The sequence below is a fragment of the Microtus oregoni genome, unplaced genomic scaffold, assembly GCF_018167655.1.
Source record: "Microtus oregoni isolate MIOR12 unplaced genomic scaffold, Mior012 000003F_ref0000135, whole genome shotgun sequence".
NCBI classification, from domain to species: domain Eukaryota; kingdom Metazoa; phylum Chordata; class Mammalia; order Rodentia; family Cricetidae; genus Microtus; species Microtus oregoni.
The window spans coordinates 16,292,841-16,312,508 of NW_024543062.1; the positions used below are offsets into that span (position 1 = coordinate 16,292,841).

At 48.1% G+C, this 19,668-nt stretch overlaps 1 protein-coding gene across 1 annotated transcript in view; it reads left to right on the forward strand.

Annotated features, from left to right (window-relative positions):
* The window catches only part of Tmem132d (transmembrane protein 132D), a 624,928-nt gene extending 618,011 nt beyond the window's left edge, over positions 1 to 6,917 (forward strand). The window contains exon 9 of the mRNA XM_041648864.1: positions 3,613 to 6,917. Coding sequence (XP_041504798.1) covers positions 3,613 to 4,794 — 1,182 coding nt within the window. The 3' untranslated portion in view covers positions 4,795 to 6,917. The remainder of the gene's footprint in view (positions 1 to 3,612) is intronic.
* The last annotated feature ends 12,751 nt before the right edge of the window (positions 6,918 to 19,668 follow it).

Below are 19,668 nucleotides of genomic sequence, written 5' to 3' on the forward strand. Positions count from 1 at the left end.
AAGTTCCCCTCTCAGGTGCTAGCCAATCACTGAGCCCTGATAGCACAGTCTTACGTGGGGGATTTGGGATTAGAAAACACTAGAGAGTTGATACCCCCAGTAACAGATATGAATTCTTGGCAAAAACCAAGCCTTTTGTCTAGAAAGACGGACAGCAGCCTGCAAAGTACAGATAGGAAAGGCGAGCGATGAGCTTTCTTCCTAGCTCAGCGGATGATAAAAATCGGACCACAGCCAGTTAAGAATTAAAAAGTCCTAAGGCCCAACCAGAATAGAATACTGCACCCCTGACATGCAGAGTGACACCTGCTCCCCTAAGGGTAGTGCTGGGGTAGGGTTACATGGCCCTCAGTCCCCTTGTGCAGCTTGAGCCTGATCTGACAACTTCAAAAAGCCAGTCATCCTTATGCATTTCCTGCTGAGACTTCCTGGTGCAACAAATCAAACTGGCAGATCAGTGCTGGGTCCTGTGGTGTTTGCACCGCTTCCTGGCCAATTTCCCCTGTGGTGCCTGGCTTAAGCCAACATCTAACAAAAGGAAGGTATGGAAGCCACCAACCACCTTTGAGGGTCTTCCTTTGTTTCTTTGCAGCTAAACACCACCCACGAAACATTTAACTTTAATCACTAGTGAGGGATGTTAGGATGGTGGGGGGGAGGAGAGAAAACACAATCAACAGTGGGGAATGGATGGGCTAGAGCCCTGGGGAACTCTCAGGTCCTGACTGGGAGACCAGGTCATCTGGTTCCCACCCTCTCTTCCCTGAGATCTTTTTATTTATTTATTTATTTATTTATTTATTCATTTATTTATTTTATTGAGAAAAGGAAAAAAAGTATCCGCCTCCTCCCAGCCTCCCATTTCCCTCCCCCTCCTCCCACCCTTCTCCCCCTCCCCCAAACTCCTCTCCGCCTCCCTCTCCAGTCCATAGAGCAGTCAGGGTTCTCTGGCCTGTGGAAAGTCCAAGGTCCGCCCCCCTCCGTCCTTGTCTAGGAAGGTGAACAACCAAACTGGCTAGGCTCCCACAAAGCCAGAACATGAAGTAGGGTCAAAACCCCATGCCATTGTCCTTGGCTTCTCATCAGCCCTCATTGTTTGCCATGTTCAGAGAGTCCGGTTTTATCCCATGCTTTTTCAGTCACAGTCCAGCTGGCCTTGGTGAGCTCCCACTAGATCAGCCCCCTTGTCTCAGTGGGTGGGTGCGCCCCTCGTGGTCCTGACTTCCTTGCTCATCTTCTCCCTCCTTCCACTCCTCTTTGGGACCTTGGGAGCTCAGACCAGTGCTCCAGTGTGGGTCTCTGTCTCTATCTCCATCCATCACCAGATGAAGGTTCTATGATGGTATGCAAGATATTCATCAGTATTGCTATAGGATAGGGTCATTTCGGGTTGCCTATCCTCAGCTGCCCAAGGAACTAACTTGGGACATCACCATGGGCTCCTGGGAGCCACTCTAGAGTCAAGTCTCTTGCCAACCCTAAAGTGGCTCCCTTAACTAAGAATTGTGGTTCAGTGCGCCCCTGTCCAACCTTCCTTTATCCCAATCCTCCTGTTTCCCCAAGTTTTCCCCCTCCTTCCCTTCTAACTTTTCTCTCCCCATCACCCCTTACCCCCCATGCCACCCCACCCCCAAGATCCCAATTTTCTCCCCGGCAATTTTGTCTACTTCCCTTAGCCAAGAGGATAGCTATATGTTTTTCCTTGGGTTCACCTTCTTATTTAGCTTCTTTAGATTCACCAATTGTAGTCTCCATGACCCTTATTTATGGCTAGAAACCAATTATGAGTGAGTACATTCCATGTTCATCTTTTTGGGTCTGGGATACCTCACTCAGGATAGTGTTTTCTATTTCCATCCATTTGCATGCAAAATTCGAGAAGTCATTGTTTTTTACCGCAGCATAGTACTCTAATGTGTATATATTCCATACTTTCTTCATCCATTCTTCCATTGAAGGGCATCTAGGTTGTTTCCAGGTTCTGGCTATTACAAATAATACTGCTATGAACATAGTTGAACAAATGCTTTTGTCATATGATAGGGCATCTCTTGGGTATATTCCCAAGAGTGGTATTGCTGGGTCCAGGGGTAGGTTGATCCCGAATTTCCTGAGAAACCAAAACACTGATTTCCACAGTGGTTGCACAAGATTGCATTCACACCAGCAATGGATGGGGGTACCCCTTCCTCCACAGCCTCTCCAGCACAGGCTATCATTGGTGTTTTTGACTTTAGCCATTCTGACAGGTGTAAGATGATACTGAGATCTTTTTTTTTTAAAAAAATCCTTTTTTAAAAGATTTATTTATTAATTATGTATACAGTTTTCCCTGCATGTGTGTTGCTGGGCAGAAGAGGGCACCAGATCTCATTATAGATGGTTGTGAGCCACCATATGGTTGCTGGGAATTGAGCTCAGGACCTCTGGAAGAACAGTCAGCGCTCTTAACCTCTGAGCCATCTCTCCAGCTCCTCTTCCCTGAGATCTTGTCATTTTTTTTAATCTTACTGTGCATAATGACCACCTCATATCTTTGCTTTGAGCTATCATGGTAGCCCCTCAATGTGGGGGGCTTACCTTACGTCCCAGTAAGTGCCCATTCACTTACATATCCAAGATCGAAGGCATCACTTAAAATGAAGACATCAATGAAGTCACATCTCATGTTATGAATGAATGAAGACGTCTAAACACGAAGTGCAGAAGGCAAGAGATGGAGACATACAAGGACCTTGGCTGTTGGCTGCCTTTGTGTCCCCAAGTTTCTTCCCATTGGTCTAAATGAAGTGTGGTGGGGGAAACTGAGGCAAAGTCTCCTACTATCTCTCGCTGTTTTCCTGCCTACCTTAGTCAAGGCTTGGTCTCCAGGTGAGCACCAAACAAACAGTTGTATCCCAGAGAAGGCAGAGCCAGTGAAACCATGCCCTTCAGTGACCCTGAGGGGCTTCTCTTCCTGTCTAGATCAGTGTCCTCAATCTGTGTTATGTGTGGTAATGTGACTGGCAGCTAAGATGGTGTCAGATGGCATGGTACCGTGTTTAATTTACACCTGTGACCCCGATGAAGGCGCCCGCTGACTAGCCATACTGTTCAACAAGGCATTTAAAATTGTGTGGAAGTAGATCCTGGGGAGTCTCTGAACCTGTTGTCTTCTAACGGATCAGAAAATAAGTCAATCTTGTTATTATTTTTTTTTAGATGAGGATACCCCAGACCTCATTACATAGTCAGAGATGGCCTTGAACTCCTGTTCTAGTACCCCGTTTCCCAAGTGCTGGGATCAGAGTTGCGTTCCACTGTCCCTGGGTTAACATGGTGCTGGGGATGGACACTTTCTAGGCAAGCACTCCACCAACTGAGCTACGTCCCCCAACCTCAAACACCAATCTTATTTTGGAAGGCTTAATCTGGTCCTGTTTGCCACCCCCTCCGCTTGGTTCTTTATAGGAATTCGCATCCCCCCCCCCTCCATGTCCTAGGGTAGGGCTTCTCAAGGCTTCCCCTACATTGTCTAACTGGCTTCTCCTTGAAGCCATAGGAAGTTTTCACTGTATGTGCCTGTTTGCTGAGCCTCTGGATGTATGCTGACCCACTTCTCTTGCTCCACAGGAAGCGGCCATCAGCTGCTGGGTGCAGTTCAGTGATGGCTCTGTCACACCGTTGGACATTTACGATGAAAAGGATTTCTCCCTGCTGGCCACATCCTTGGATGAGAAGGTTGTCTCCATTCTCCAGGACCCCAAATTCAAGTGGCCTATCATTGCTGCAGAAAATGAAGGACAGGGGGCTCTGGTAAAGGTGGAGATGCTGATCAGTGAATCTTGCCAGAAATCTAAGCGGAAGAGCGTGCTGGCTGTGGGAACAGCCAACATCAAGGTTAAATTTGGACAAAATGACGGGAACCCCAACAGCAGTGAGAGTGGACACCCTGGGGCTGGACTTCATGTGGAGAATATCAATGAGAGGCGGTCCAAAAAGCCTTTGCAGGAGTGGGGGAGCCCCGAAGGGTCGTATTACAGCAGCTCCTCCATGGGGCTCATGGAGGGATGGGGCAGTACAACCAAAAGGCCAACTTTCCAGAGGAAGGAAGGCCAGGAAAGCCTCTTAGATGACATCATCCTCTCACAGACCATGGCCACAGACTTCACCAGCTTCCCAGACCAGGTGGATCTCCCCAGGAGCAACACAGGCTCTGAGGAGCACGACCCTGATCAAGCCGCCAAGGGCTTGAGTGACCTAGAAATCGGGATGTATGCTTTGCTGGGTGTCTTCTGCCTGGCGATCTTGGTGTTCTTAATTAACTGCGTGACCTTTGCCCTGAAGTACAGGCACAAACAGGTTCCCTTTGAGGAGCAAGAAGGTCTGAGTCATTCTCATGACTGGGTTGGGCTGAGCAACCAGACAGAGCTCTTGGGGAACCCCATGAACTTCGCCTCCTCCCAAGAGGAGCAGATCACTGCCCTTGACAGGGGTCTGGACTTTGAGGAGAGCAAACTGCTTCTCAGCTCAAATTCCCAGAGCAGCATCAATGGACAGCTGTTCAGGTCCGCGGGAGCCATGCTCACAGATGGGGATGAACAGAAAAGCGAACCCCCCACATCCCCTACCTCCAAAAGGAAAAGAGTGACGTTCTCCACGTTCTCAGCCATCTCCTCAGATGACGGGTGTTCTGCTGGGAACACCATGGTGTTGAGTAATGAGGATGACATTAAGTGGGTCTGCCAGGCTCTGGACCCCGGGGAGTGCCCAGACCCTCACAGTTGCATGGAGAGGCTACATGAGCACGTGTAACATGGACACCAATGTTGTTCTTACCTTTCAGCCTTGAACCCACCCGGGTATGGGGAGTAGACATGCAGCCAAGGGAGACATGAGACAAGAGGACACCATAAGGGTGACACTGTCCATGGAGCCTTGGGAAATGATCCCCTCTTAGCTGAGGAGGTCCAGAGTTGGTACCCATGCATACGCCATTGCGCACAATGTTCTGGTTCGACTCACGAGGTTCATTGTGCATGGGAAAGTGTTTTCAAACCTGGAACAAAGATGCGTGTTTGAGGGTTCTCAGGGAAGAACTCTCTCCCTCTAATCTAAGCAATTTGGTTTTCTGCTTTGGGAGTCAATATTTCAGACCATGATAATAAAAAAAGCAAGAACTCAGGTTGAGCATGCATGGATCAGCAGGCAGAAGCATGCTATCTGAGTGGAGCAGCAGGGCTGGCTGGGAGGGTGCCCGTGGGCAGAGCCTTATGCTGAAGCTAGCTGCAGGAAGCCAGGTAGTGGACTGTTATTTCCCAAAGATGGCCAAAGTCGGCCAGTGATGATTGACAGGCAAAGGCAGAGATTAGCAGGGCAAAAAGGAATGGGTAGATGAGTGTGACCCACAAATATAACTACACACACACACACACACACACACACACAAAACATTAGAGCAACTCAGAGAAGCCTCCTGCCCTGTTGGGCACTTGGGCATAAACCACACGGCTCCTTTAGCAAGTTCATCACCTTTGAACTTTATCTCTCCACTCCACTGACACCCTTACTGCAGCTGTTGGTTATCCATGAGTGAAGAGAGCAGGGTAAATTTTCTAGAATTTTCTCCCTGCCCCTCTTTCCTCAGACCTTGTGTCAACTGTGGGTGACATTCTATGGAGAAGGTCCCAGGGACATACATCCCTCTGAAGAGGCTGGGCTCCAGAGTGGAAGTAGGACTGGGGTGAACGCCACACCCACTCCCTGCTTTCCTAGAAACCATAGAGGTTTGTTTGTTACTCATGTTGGGTCTACTGTCCAAGAATTTGTCACCAGGGTATTACAACAAATCTGGTGTGGAGGTCCTTCTGCATCTCATATGACACAAATCCCTCTGTTCAGAGAGGATAGGCTATCCCAAGCTGTGAGAGAGGTGGGCTTGTGCATGCTTGAAGAGCATGAGAGAGATGAAGGGTATGTGTAGGGTGTGTGTGTGTCTGTGTACGTGTGTATCAGAGGTGTGTGCGTGTATGTTGAGGGTATGCATGTGTCATCTGTGGGTGCATGTGTGTAGGTACATACTTTTGCAAACACTTGGACCCAAAGTCAGCCCTGAAAGGATTACCATTGCTTAAAATCAAAATGATTGGTCATTGTCTCTGAGATCCCTCAGATGCTGAGGCCCCTGAAGATGGAAGGATTGGCATGATCAGGGGATCCCTAACCCAATCCCGGTCTCACTGTGAAGTGAGGAGGGCTGAAAAGTAGCTGTGACCTTGAAGGGTGAAGGAGGCTGGTCTCTCTGTCTATTTCTACTTCGGTCAGTTCCCTTCTTCTGGTCTTCAGACCTCTCTTCAACATTTTTCTCCTCTCCTCTCTCTTTGGGCATTTCTGTCTGCCCTGAACCTATTCTCAATTTTCTTTCCCATTACTTTCTGTCTTTATCCTCTTGTCTCTTTCTTTATCACCCTCCCCCCCCTCCTCCTCCTCCTCCTCCTTCTTCTTCCTATCCCCACTAAGAGAATCTCCCCAGAGTCCCACCTCCCCTACCCCTCAGGCCCATTTCCCCCTGATTGTGGTGCTAATCCTTTTGTTCTGACAGCCAGCAAGCCACCCAGCTCCTGTCCCCCATAGACTCCCCTTGTTTGGGTAGGTGATGAAACTCTTACCCCTCAACCACCGAAATCCTTTGCTTTTAGTTGCCCCCTTTCTGGTTTCTCCCTATTCTGACCCGTGTGACATTTCCTGGACTGCAGCAGATGCCTGTTCTCCAATCCCTCCATGTGTAGAATGTATTGTAGATTGTAAGAATGTAATATATATTTATAAACTCACTGACTGTAAATATAAAACATGCACTCCGCGGCTTTATGGCTGGCCTTTGTCTTTCTACATGCTGAACCCCCCCCCTCCTACCCCCTGCTCCCAGGGCCCCAGGATCAGTTGTAAATGGCTCTCCCAATGCTATGGCTTTTGGTAAATGAAAATGTAGATTAAGGATCCAGTGCAATCCAATTACACCCTGACATCCTGTAATGCTGCTCCCGGCATCGAGGGGATGTTGACACACGATGACAGAGTAGGCCGTGTGCTGAGTGTCTCTCCTTCAGGACCTGAAAGGATTTGAAAATAAATCACACGTGTAATTCTCTCCTAAAAGCCTGCTGACGGATGGTAGATGGGAGCCTCAGAGACAGGCACTTGGCCCAGCCTCCCTGCGTGCTGGAGCAACGAGGGCACTCTGTCCTCTCCTTGGGTCTCCTAGGTATTTACACACAGCTGGATTCAAAAACTGACCTTGAGAGAGGTGGTTCAGATGTCCAGAACCCACACGAAAAAGCTAAACACAGTGGTATGCATCCGCAAACCCAGTGTTGGGGAGACAGAGATGGGGAATCCCTGGGATTCACTGACCAGCCAGCCTAGCTGAACCTGTGAGCCCTGGGTTTACCAAGAGACCTCGTCTCAAAAATTAACATGGGAAGCAACTTAGAATAATGTCCAGTGTTCCCAATGTAGGAACACACATACACGCTGATCTGGAGATTCAGACTTTATTCACTGTGTCCCCAACATGGTTCTTCATAGAGAAAAGACGGCAGAGCCCTGGGATAAACACACACTCATGAGTGCTGGTCATTCAACCATATACGGAGCAAGTGCTCTGCCAGTAGGATAGCACTGGAGAGACACATGCCACTCTCACAGGCATTACTTATGTTTGGGACAGGAATTAACAAAAACAAAATAATTTAGGGGATAGCCATAAGTTTCACAAAAAGAATTACAAAAAAAGTAGCAGAAGAAAGAGTTAAACAGTACTTGAAGCCCTGTCTGTTTTGCCTAAAAAAAATCCAGGTTCTACTGTTCCTTACAAACGCATACACATGAGAAAGGGCATGGTCGGTATGGACAACAAGTATGGAAACCCCTGATCCCTAGGGTGTACTTGGAACAGAGCATCAATTCCACCTGCCGACATTTTCCTACAAGAGGAATGATTTTTGAAGCCATCTCCATCCCAGGTGGGGAAAATGACAAAGAAACTGTTTTTAAGACAATTAATTAGTAAAGGATGTGTTACTGCGAGGAAGACCATTCTCTTCTGAATCTCCCAGGCAAATACACAGCACCTAAAGAACACAATGCACAGTCTATGGAGAAGATGCATCAGTGGTAACGTACTTGCCGTGCGAGAAAGAGGGCCTGAATTCAATCCCCGACACCCACATCCAAAAGTTTGGCATTTGATCCCTGTGCGGGGGAAGTGGAGATAGACAGATCTCGGGACTCATTGGCCAGCCAGCCTGGCCTACTCAGTGAGCTCCAAGTCACAGGGAAGGACTCTGTCTCAGAAAACAGGGTGTGGGTCAGAAAGATGATTCAGTCAGTAGCTGGGAGAGCTTCCTGTGCAAGCCGGATGACCTGAGTTCAATCTTGGAACCTGGATGAAGTGGGAAGGAGAGAAGAGACTTCATGAAGTTGTCCTCTGACCGCCATACACATCCCATGACATACATGTGCATGCATGAACACACACATGTATACACACTGCTACTAGTAGTAATAATAATAATAACAAAAAAATTTTAAATTATGAAGTTGGGGCTGCAGCAATGGCTCCATGGCTAAGAGTGCTTGCTGTTCTTGCAAATGATTCAAGTTTTGTTCCCAGCACCCACAAGGTGACTCACAACCTCCCATAATTCTAGCTCCGGGGTACCCAATACCCTCTTCTGGCCTCTCCACCCTCAAGGCATGGACATGGTGCACATATATGTAGGCAAAACACTCAGACAGAAAACCAAATAAGTAATTAAAAAGTAACAAGGTAAACAGCACATGGGTAATGACATCCACCATTGAACTCTGCCCTCCTGTCCATAGACATACATGCACCCATACAAACACACACCCACAAAAAACACAACAACTTAAATACACAGTCTGACATGATCCACGTGCCTAGAATTTGGGCAACAACCCAAAGTCTGGATAAACAAAAAACCCCAGACAGGTGTCTTTCAAATGTAAAGAAAGCCAATGCCTTCTCTTGCATACCTGACCCGTATGCTCATTGTACCCATGTGTGCCTGGGAGCAAAGAGCTTCCTACATGTTGGGAATGCCATTCCTTCAGCCGCCATTACCGTCTCCTCAGCATCACGTTCAGAAGGATGCACCAGCTCTTTGCCTCTCACGTCTCTTCTAGCTGTCCAACCATAAAGATTTTGTGAAAGAGGAGCCCTGAACACTACGCTGCCTCTCATCTCTGGCGGACGAAGCACTGAGGTCAAAGTGTTGTTGGAGGTCACTCGGACTGAGAGTTTCAAGTTGGAGCTATCCATTGGCTTCTGTGGCTTGCTGGTGGTCTTCGGTGTCCCTTGTTCTCAGAAATAGTACCTTGGGGCTGGAGTGTGACTCGTTGGTAGAACACTTGCCTAGCATGGACAAGGCCCTGAATTTCATCCCCAGAACTCCATCCTAAAACATCCCCCTTTCCCTGTTACTAGGACTGGCTTGGGTTTGGGGTTTCCAGGAATGTCTCAGCCCCCAAAGCTTTTCTTCACCCTCATTTCTTCCTTTCACACCCACTTTACAAATAAGGCTGTGCTGGGCCCCCCTGGGAGTGCGAACCAGTAAATAGGTGTGTGTTTCCCTCTGGGGAAGCTCCAAACTGTGAGCTTCCCCTCCCATTTGACACCTCCCAAAGAGCCCTCATTAGCACCTTGCCACCTTGCTTCTGCCTTTGAAACAGCAAAACATTCAGTAAGAGGAGTGTGTGGACCAGGGATGCTGTCCCGGGAGAGACATGTTTTCTGGGCCAGCAGCCACTTGACATCAAAGGAGCATTCTGGGTGATGAGAAAGAATAAGAGATCTGGATACCAGATTGACTTGACTCAGTGGAGTCCCTTGAGAAGACCTTGTTGGGCCCAGTGGTCACACGTCTATGGCAAAATGTGAGACTCTAGCAGAACGCTGTGGACAGGGAAGCGAAAGGCTTACACTTCAGTGTGTGTGTGTGGGGGGTACATTTCTGGGAGCACGAAGGAGTGCATACCTTTGGGGCTATTGTATCAAATCACCACTGACCAAATGACCTAGAACAACAGGAATTTGTTCCCTGTTGGTTTCCGAGTCTGAAATGAGGGCATCTCCAGGTCCCTCCTGAGGTCCCTGATGGCTCCTGGCCAGGCCTGGCCTTCTACTGAGTCTGAATTTTTCATCTTCTCATAAGGACGCAGACCTGCCCCACTCCAGTATGACCTCATCATACATATCTGCATTATGTCTTTACATCTGTAAAAGCCCTGTCTCCTTGGGCTTTGGGGCTTAGGATTTTGATGGACCTTGAGGAGGACACAATTCTATCCACACCATAGAGAAAGATGCCTCTTGGGAAGGAAGAAATCCCATATTACTGGGCTTTTTTAAAAAAATCTTTCCACAAGGCATGGTGGCAGATAGTCATTAATCTCAGCACTCGAGAGAAAGAGACAGGAGGATCTCTGTGCGTTCAAAAGCAGCCAGGTCTACATGGTGGCTGACAGTCAGGTCTACGAAGGGAGACCCTGTCTCAGAGTGAAGTGAAACAAAAATACTTCTAATGCAAGTGATTTCAAACAATAAATAAGAGGGGAAGAGATAGCTCAGAGGTAAAATTGCTTCCTGCAAATGCACACGATTGCAGGCACCTGCAGAGGCTTAAGATCCCCTGGGAAATGGACTTTCAGGTAGTTGTGAGCCAGTCAACATGGGTGCTGGGAACTGAACTCTGGGCCTTTGCAGGAGCAAGCGGTATACCCCAAGTGGCGTAATTTAATTTAAATTATTTATGATATACACTCATACTTACATATATTATATGTATTTAATATGTATTTTAAGTAAACATAAAATAATGTTTCCCTATGGCTTTTTCAATCATCCTTACATCCTTAATGTTATACATCCTCCCTCCCCTTCCACGGATAAAGGTGGGGGCCTTTGCTATGTCCTCCTTTACAGCATCTATGTCCTTCTATCCCCTTCTCCAAGCTCCAACACATGGTCCCTTTTTACTTTCCTGGTTTCTGCATAGATACAGTTTCCTAACTAGCTCCGGGCATCAGCCGTGGACAGTGGTGACAGGTGTCACTTCCTATGAGGACAGTCGAGTTTGTGGAGTGTCTATGTGGGTATTGACACACGGATTCCTGAGTCACCGTATGGAGGGGCCTGGTCTCCATAGGACCCTCCCATAGGCCTCTTCGTGACCACACAAACCTCAGTAGCTCTTGCTCACCACTGGCACTATGGGTTATTTTCTTGGCAGCACCCACCGTGGCCCAATTACCATAGTTATTGATCACACGCAGCTGGCTCATTAGGCAGCTGGATTCCCCCGAGCCCATCCTCATGTCAGAGTGGGAAGTTAGGTGTGCATCCAGGGGCCAGATTCATGCCACAATCTATTATTTTTCCCTCTAAGGATTGGCCTGACCCAGCTGCCAGTGCAGGCCTGGCCCGAAGGAGAACAACACGCAGACCGTCTTGAGAGTGAAGAGATCCCCAGAGGCTTAATTGTGACTCTTATTACGAGGAATGATGGGACTTGACTGCCCTTCTCTGCTGGCTCGAGAGGCCTCATTAGCCAGCTGGGACTTGGCAGTTTGTGCCAGCACTGCCCAAGAGCCTGGCTTTCCCCCCAAAGACCTCTGGCTGCCTGGCTTCTCCAGCTCCCCGATGGCCTTCATCCCTACCTGCCCCTTGGAGAATGTGTTTAGTTGTGACGGAGAGGGTCATAGCTCTGCACCTACCCAGCCACCTTAGACGTTCCACACAGCTTAAGGTCTGGAAACAGAAACCACAGCTCTGAAGCCCATCTCAGTACCACCCGTCTCAGAGTGGCAGAGCTGGGCAGCCATCCAGGCTGGAGCCTGGATGGGGTTTCAGCTGCTCAGAGGAGAGCTATGGTTAGCGAAGCCCCAGTGGGCTCCCTGCTCCTCTGAAGATGCTTTCTGATGCCCAGGCCTGTTTCTGCAGTCATTCTGGGGGAAGCAGTGCAAGCCATTGAATCCTCCTGACCTGCAAGTTTGTCCTTTGTAATATAAGTGTCTCTCTTGGCCTGAGCAATCTTAGAACATATCAGTGAATAGAAAATGCCAGCATGTACCGTGGTTTTGGCAGGCTAACAGCACTCTGCCGAAAGGTTCTCCCCGGATCCCACCTCTACATTTTGGTTGGCAGTTCTTGCTGCTCGTTAATACACTCTTTCCTCATCTATGTGTCTAAAGTGTCCTCTTCCTATTCCCTCCCTCTTCTCCCTCTTTCTCCCTCCTCCCTTCTCCTTCCCCCTCCTCCTTCCCCTCCCTTCTTATCCTTCTCCCTTTCCTCCTTCTCTTCTGTCCTCCCTCTTTCCACCTCCTTTTTTTTTTTTTTTTTTTTTTTTGGATTTTCGAGACAGGGTTTCTCCGTAGCTTTTGGTTCCTGTCCTGGAACTAGCTCTTGTAGACCAGGCTAGCCTCAAACTCACAGAGATCCGCCTGCCTCTGCCTCCCGAGTGCTGGGATTAAAGGTGTGCGCCACCACCGCCCGGCGCTTCCCACCTCCTTGACTACAACTAAGCCCCCAAGATTTGAATCTCTGCCTCTGCTCCAGTGTGTCAAGAATTAAGAGATCAGGAGAAACGTGTCCCCCAAGCAAATGGGCCATCTCACTGAAATGATCAGCAGTCACACAAGGCACAGTCACTAAGCAGAGCCTCTTCCTGGTACAGATGTAAGAAGAACTTTTAAGGTGAGAAAATCAGTCACCCCCAGGCCTTTTCCTGGAGGATTCTTTGGGGTCAGCCTTGTCTGAGCCTGACTCAGACTTGTCCCATCTTTGACCACCGCTCTCCTCAAAAAAAAAAGTCAGTAGAGAAACTGTAGCCCATGACCGCTATCCAGGACCCAATTTGAACCCCATCACTTCTGCCATAGATGGTCTTAGAAATGATGGTAACCACTACACCTCAGGAGAGACGTAAGCAGCAAGGCAGACATCTCTTATCCTTGCCCTGCTGGCGGGCAGAAGCCCTGGAGTGGACATCACTATTTATTCTTTGCTCCAAGCTTCTAAGAAGAAACCTGAGAACATCATCGTGGGATAAAGACAGGCAGTCCATTGAGCGACTTCCATGAACCACAATTCCCATTGACCATCAAGAACCTATCAAAAAGGTTTCCTCAGATCCTTGGGACAGGCTGGCAGCTTCCTATGCACCTTCTCCACAGGCCCTGCCCGAAGTCTCTTTTCAGAACCACAAGAGGCAAACCCAACAGCTCCTTCCAGTGTTTGCTTCTCTCTGTTTCCAAGAGTTATTTTGTTAGCCAAGACAACCACCTCTGGTTCTCATTTCCTGCAGGGAAGACAGTTGTGGAACCTGGAGAGGTCCCAAGGTACAGCTCACACACCGTGAGTGAGAAACTTCCCAAATTAGGCTTTTTCTCAAAATAAAATCTTAATCCTGTTTTTGAAAAGCAAAGCTCTCTCTCTCTCTCTCTCTCTCTCTCTGTCTGTCTCTCTCTCTCTTCCTCCTTCCCTCCTTCCCTCCCTCCCTCCCTCTCCTCCACAAAGGTAGAAATGGAGACCCAACTGGGCAGGGCTGTCTAGAGGAGAACTTAATGGCTGGATTGAATTTTAGATCGATGTTTTAACTCCACGTGATTCTCAGGCAACTCTCTGCTGTGTGGGCAAGTCTAGTGAAGCTGCTTGCTAGCTATCCACTGATGCAGCTACTTTCCGCCAGCCTTCCTTACATCAGAACCCGGGAGTGATTCCGCTGGGCAGTCTCCACTCAGGGTCCTCCGTGTAGATGTGGTCTTAAAGATTCCAGCTGGGACTATGATCATCTGAAAGTTTAATTAGAACTAAAACGTGTGTCTCTAAGGTAGCTCACTGGCCAGTCTGGAAAGGAAAAGTAAGAATTTTTCAAAGGAACCCTTGCCACCTGCATCTCAGCAGGGTCTGCTGGCATGGCATACCCTCCTGACATAGCTGTCAGTCTCTCCCAGCGTGAATGACCCAAGAAGGGACAAAGAGCATGTGGTCATGGCTCCAAGGGTCCAACTGCAGAGCTCACACACTCTAATTTCCACTACATTCTACTCTTTGCACAAATTAGTCTTAATCACTGTGGGAGGGAACCGCAGAAGACCCTGAAAGTGAGGAAAGGAGCACGGGAACCACTCTGAGGGTGGACGCCATGACTCTCTGAGCAGCTACAAAAATGACCTTCCCCGATGACACGCTGACATCAAAGAGCTCAGTAAACTGTTAAAGAAACAGTAGCTCTGTAAGTGTTTCTAATAAAAATCAAGAAATTGAATCCCACTGTTTCATATGGAGTCAGCTTCCACTGTGTTCTCAGCAAGCGTTCTGCTGCTCAGTTCTCCAGCACAGGGTAAAATCCTCACCTAACATAGGCTGAAGTTAGAAGACCTCTCCCGTGAGGATCCTAGAGTTTCCTTTTTCCGCAGAAAAGGGAGAGGAAAAGCAGAAAAGATCAGCCAACAGCAGCCACAGACTCTGGTAACTCCCATAGTGCCCGAGTCTTTACACAGGGAGGGAAAACTCAGCTGGGCAACAGAGCCTGCCTTAAGCTGTTGACCTGCAGATCTTCCCAGAAGTTAGATGTGAGATCCCTCAGAGATGAGCTGAGGTAAGTCAGCCCATGCCCTCTTGGCACCATTATCTGGATATCAGACTGATGGGCTGTTTTTCACGGAGAAAGCTCAGAGGGTGTGGATTGGGCTGAACTGCATTGTGAGAGTCCATCAACATCTCTCAAGGGCCAAATGGGCTATCATGACATGGTAGGTTCTGTTTCTTCTCAACTATTTTAAAATACCTCTCTCTCTCTCTCTCTCTCTCTCTCTCTCTCTCTCTCTTCTCTTTCTCTATGTTTGTGTGCATGCGTGTGCGTGCGTGTGTGCGTGCGTGCGTGCATGTATGTGTATGTATTTATGGGAAGGAGTGTTTGTGTACCTCAGTATTAGTGTAGAAGTCAGAGGGGAGTGATCTCTCTCTTTCTATCATGTGGGTTTTGGGAATCGAACTCAGATTGTCAGACTTGGTGGCAGGCGCCTCTACCTGCTGCATCATCCCACTGGACCTCTTCCCAACTTTTGAGATATTTCAAATTATATGAAAGTGTCTGCAAACAGCCCCTTCATCCCAAATAACTGAGACAAAATCAATTAATAATTCTCATCTGTTGATGTGAAATTGGGCAGACGAAGAGCCATGTGCCAATATATGGATCCTGGAAGAAGGATAATGTTACTGGCAGTGTTGGTCAAATTATAGACCTGTTTGAGTACATCTGGATCATAGTCACTTTCCAAGGAAGGGGATGGGCCATTAACAAATCTATTCTTGAGTGCTAGGGCGATAACTCTGACAATAAAGTGCTTGTGGGCAAGCATGAGGACAGGTGTTGCCCAGCATCTACTTTCCAAAACCGGGCACAGCATGCAGACGTGTAATCCCAGGCCTGAAGAGGTAAGGACTGAAAGATACGTGGGGCTAGCTAGCGCATCGATAAACTCCAGGCTCGGCGTAAGATCCTATTTCAACAAAAATAAATTAAAAGGTGGAAAGCAGTCGAAGAAGAGACACCCTGTCTTGGACCTCTGGCCTCCCAATGCCTGCACAGAGTCCAGTCTTGATCTTCAGGTCTTCAAGTCCAAGGGTTTTTCTCAGCGTTCCATGCATAGCAAGTGGCAGGGTCTTAGCCTTGATCACTGGCTAAGACCACAACGGTAGCCAGCTAGAAATAAGTCAGGGAATTTTTCAGAGAGTCACCTCATCCCATTGTATGTCCCGGTGGGACAGTAGAAGCAAGGAGAGGAACTGTTGTCACAGAAAGGAAGGGGCATCTGGAGAATCTTTGCTCATAACCTTCCTAGTGCACCTGGGTACCTGGTCAGCATGTGGGCACGCAGCCTAGACCTGCATATCTAGATAGAAGCTCCTGCTTATGGTATTAACTATGAAGCACATGGCCCAGGGTCAAAGAAGCAAATAAAGTAGACCATCCTGCTAGGCTTTCTGCTGCCAGTCTCCAAAGCTACCCCATCCAGATCCAAATTTCCCATTCTTTGGGCTCCTAGTAAATTATATCTTCAAGTAGCTGTCAATCGATTTCATGCTTGCAAGTAAAACACCTTATCAAGATTAAGCGGGTCTTCTAGAACATGCTCCCCAATAATGAAAGAGCATTCCTATTCTCCTCTCATACATAGCCTGGAGGTCTCTGGGGCTGCCCTTCTGATATGGCTCCATATCAAATGGCACACAAGCTAAGCATCGAAGAAGGAAAAAAATAGAAGTGTTTATTTCATTCTGAAACAATAGTTCAGAGGCTGATGGCCCAGGGTTAGTTGGTGGCTTTTGTTTCTGGCTCTTGAGGTCTCCTAGGATGGCTCCTTTGACCTCAGTTTTCTTCTGGAGTACTGTCCTCATCTGTAAGCCTTGCTCAACTTTGGCACTGCTAACATTTTGGGGCTAGGTAATTCTTTGTTGGGAAGGGCCACACTTTGCTTCGTATGGCTTATAGCAGTGCCCCAGACCTCTGACCACTAGCTGCCATGGAAATCCCCTCTAGTGCACTGAATCCTTATTTTAACACAATGTGTGAAAGGGAAGCGACGAAAACCCTCCAAGGGAATTTCCATCCAGAAGGGGGTGACCCTGGTACTGGGCAGCTTCCTTCCATTCACACACCGTCAGCCCAAACTTGACCTTGATCTACCCTCTGCTGTCAGGGAGGCTGGGCAGCGTCTCCACCTGAGTGTCCATGTGCCTGGCTGATGCTCAGAGGTTCCTTTAGTGGAAGGAGATGGGAAGAATTGATTCCGGGGACCAGGGCAGTCTCTGCCTCCATCCTTAGCAAAACACTACAGAAGGGTTGCTAGGAGCAAAACAGAGCAGAAAGGGCTGTGGGTTCCAGTCACTGAAGTAGAATGTATGGTGACAAGTGTGTGTCACTGTGTATGTACATGTGCGGTATACATGACGTATAACACTATGCAGCATATATGCACATCCATATATACATTTTATCGTGATGTATGTAGATATATAGTGTTAATGGTGGTCCCCAGGGATGAACACCTGGAGCAGACAGAGGGTGTAGAAAATGTCAAGGATACTGATTTTAGTGGCAGAAGAGTACTCTTCGGGGCCGTTTCAAGTCTGGGTCACAGGGATTGGCAGTTTAGCTAGCAGACACTTTTGAAACCATTCTACAGAAGAAATAAACAGAGGCTTGTGAACATGACAGTGCGTGCCTGTTATTCCAGCACTCAGGAAACTGAGGCTGGGGGACCAGGAGTCTCAGGCCAGTGTGGGTTACATGGTGGAGGTTTGGGGGTCAGCCTATGGTTTTAATCTATGCTTGGCTGCTCCCTAGCCCATGGCTTTGGTGATTTACTCTATAATTCTCAGTTCCTTTATATGCAAAATAAGACAGTGGCAATAATGAAAATGCATACATCCTGGATACCACAGGATGCACCCAAGAGAACATTCCCAAAGTCGAGAGTGAAAGGTCTGTCTCCCAAACCAACAAAGAGATAATCACCAATTTCACACTTGTAAACCAAGAAGCCAGGAGGTTGAGACAGGACGATGGCTGAAAGCTCTAGATCAGCCGGGCTTATGTAGTGAGAGGATACCAAAAAAAAAAAAAAAAAAGCAGCTTGGGTGTTGTAGAACATGCCTTTAATCCCAGCACTTGAGAGACAGGGACTGGTGGATCTCTCTGAGTCAACAGCCTGGGTTTCATAGTGAGACCCTGTCTCAAAGTGGGTGGGGGCAGAAAGGAGAGAGGGAGGAAGGGAGGTAGAGAAGTGAGGGAGAGAGAGAGGGAGAGGAAAGGAAAGAGAAGGAAAGAGGGAGAAAGGCTCACCTCTGAGAAATCCTGAGTAGACAGATGTGGGACAAGGCAGGCATTTGTGCTTTTGAAGCCTTACCTGGTTGATTCGAACCGATGCAATGTTGAGCAGGGGCCTCCAGTGTCTGAGATGCTATATCCCTGTTTTCTCCCTTTTCGATTGGTCCTTTTGTCTTCTCTTAGCCATACCAGCCTCACCCCTTTCTCCAGCCGGACTTTAGGAAGCATTTATGGCTCTCAGTAAACCCTCCCCCCTGCAGATCTGATCCGTAACTCTCCTCTTAGTTCTTGGCTTTTCTGTGTATACTGAGTGGGTTCCTGGGGGTAAAAAGTGGACAAGGGTCTTCTCTTAGCATCAATGGTCCTGCCTTACTGGGCCATCCCTCCGTCGTTAGTTGACGCGCGCACTTTGTTTTGTGTGGAGAAGCGTCATGTAGGAACCAGTCTCAAAGGAATTCTGTGAGGAAGACTGATGACAGCTGTCCAGGAGCAGTGAGCCAAAGGTCCCAGGACAGAGGACCCCAGTGTCCAGGACACTACCACCACTGATGGTTGGCTGTTTCCTGGGCAATCTTTGCAAATCTCAGCTCCTTCATGGAGCCTTTAGACAGCTGCTGAGGTGCTAAGTCAAGTAACCCACAGGGAAGCAAAGGTGATTTCTTCTTCAGAGCACAATAGGTGGTTCAGTTCATCGGTGTAACTGCACATTTGTGCAGATCACAGCGTAACCGTGATCACAACATAAGGCTGTCTGCACAGAAACTGAGGCACAATCAAGGTGCCAGAAACAACCGGGTAGTTTAGCTCATCACCACAGGTGCACAAGGCTCTTGAAGGCTAGCTGGGCTCTGCAGACCCTTCGTGGACCTTCTAGGGGGTCAAGTGTCTGGATCAGGGCCGACTCCAGAATCCACAGGGGAGACTGACGGGTCACAGAAAATATATTCAATCCTCCTCCTCCTCTTGTGTACACTGTTTTCTTTGTTTAGCTCAGAATATTTCACTGACAAATAAAGCTTGTCTATGTGTGAGCAGACAATGTGATGAACTGATTTATAAGCATTTGATGTGGTGATGATGTATATGCATGACATGTTTGGTTTATAACTTTGCATTTTTCCTCTCATGGGGTGGAAAGCGTTCCCTCAGGCTTTGAATCTGCTGAAATGGCCTTGTCCCTTGATCTAGTCATCAGAGCATGGAAGAAGTCACCTGTGACAGTTCCAAGACCCAAGAGCATTTGCCTGGCCATGCATCCTTAGGACAGCTTACCTCCAAATCACAAGCCCAAGCCAGCTTGCTGATAAGTTAGTCACATGGAATGGGTATCTCTGTTGAAAGCCCCATGAAAAGGCCTGGTCAGAGTCAGCAACACAACCTGATCATGAATACAGCAGCTCCTCAAGGATACACCCATGAGTCCTGACAGATCTGGACAGCTGTCCAGTCCAGTTCAGCTAAGGCACATGTCCAAGAGGTAAAGGCTAGTCAGATTAGCCACTGGGCTTTGTACTTTTGTGCTTTTATTTTTAGCTAGCTAAAATAAAGCCATTATGGGAAGGGCTTGCATCTCTCAGAGTCAATGTGGCTTCTTGCCATCGCCCAGAGACTCCTACAAACTCTGTGGCTTTATGGTGTCCTTGAGGTTGTCTCTGTATGTATGAAGTCACTGATTTCAAGAAACCCCAGAAACACTCAAGGAGCAGAAGATACAGGCTGGCCATCGTCACTGCAGCTGTGTGACCGACTCCAGGGTAGAAAGCACAGA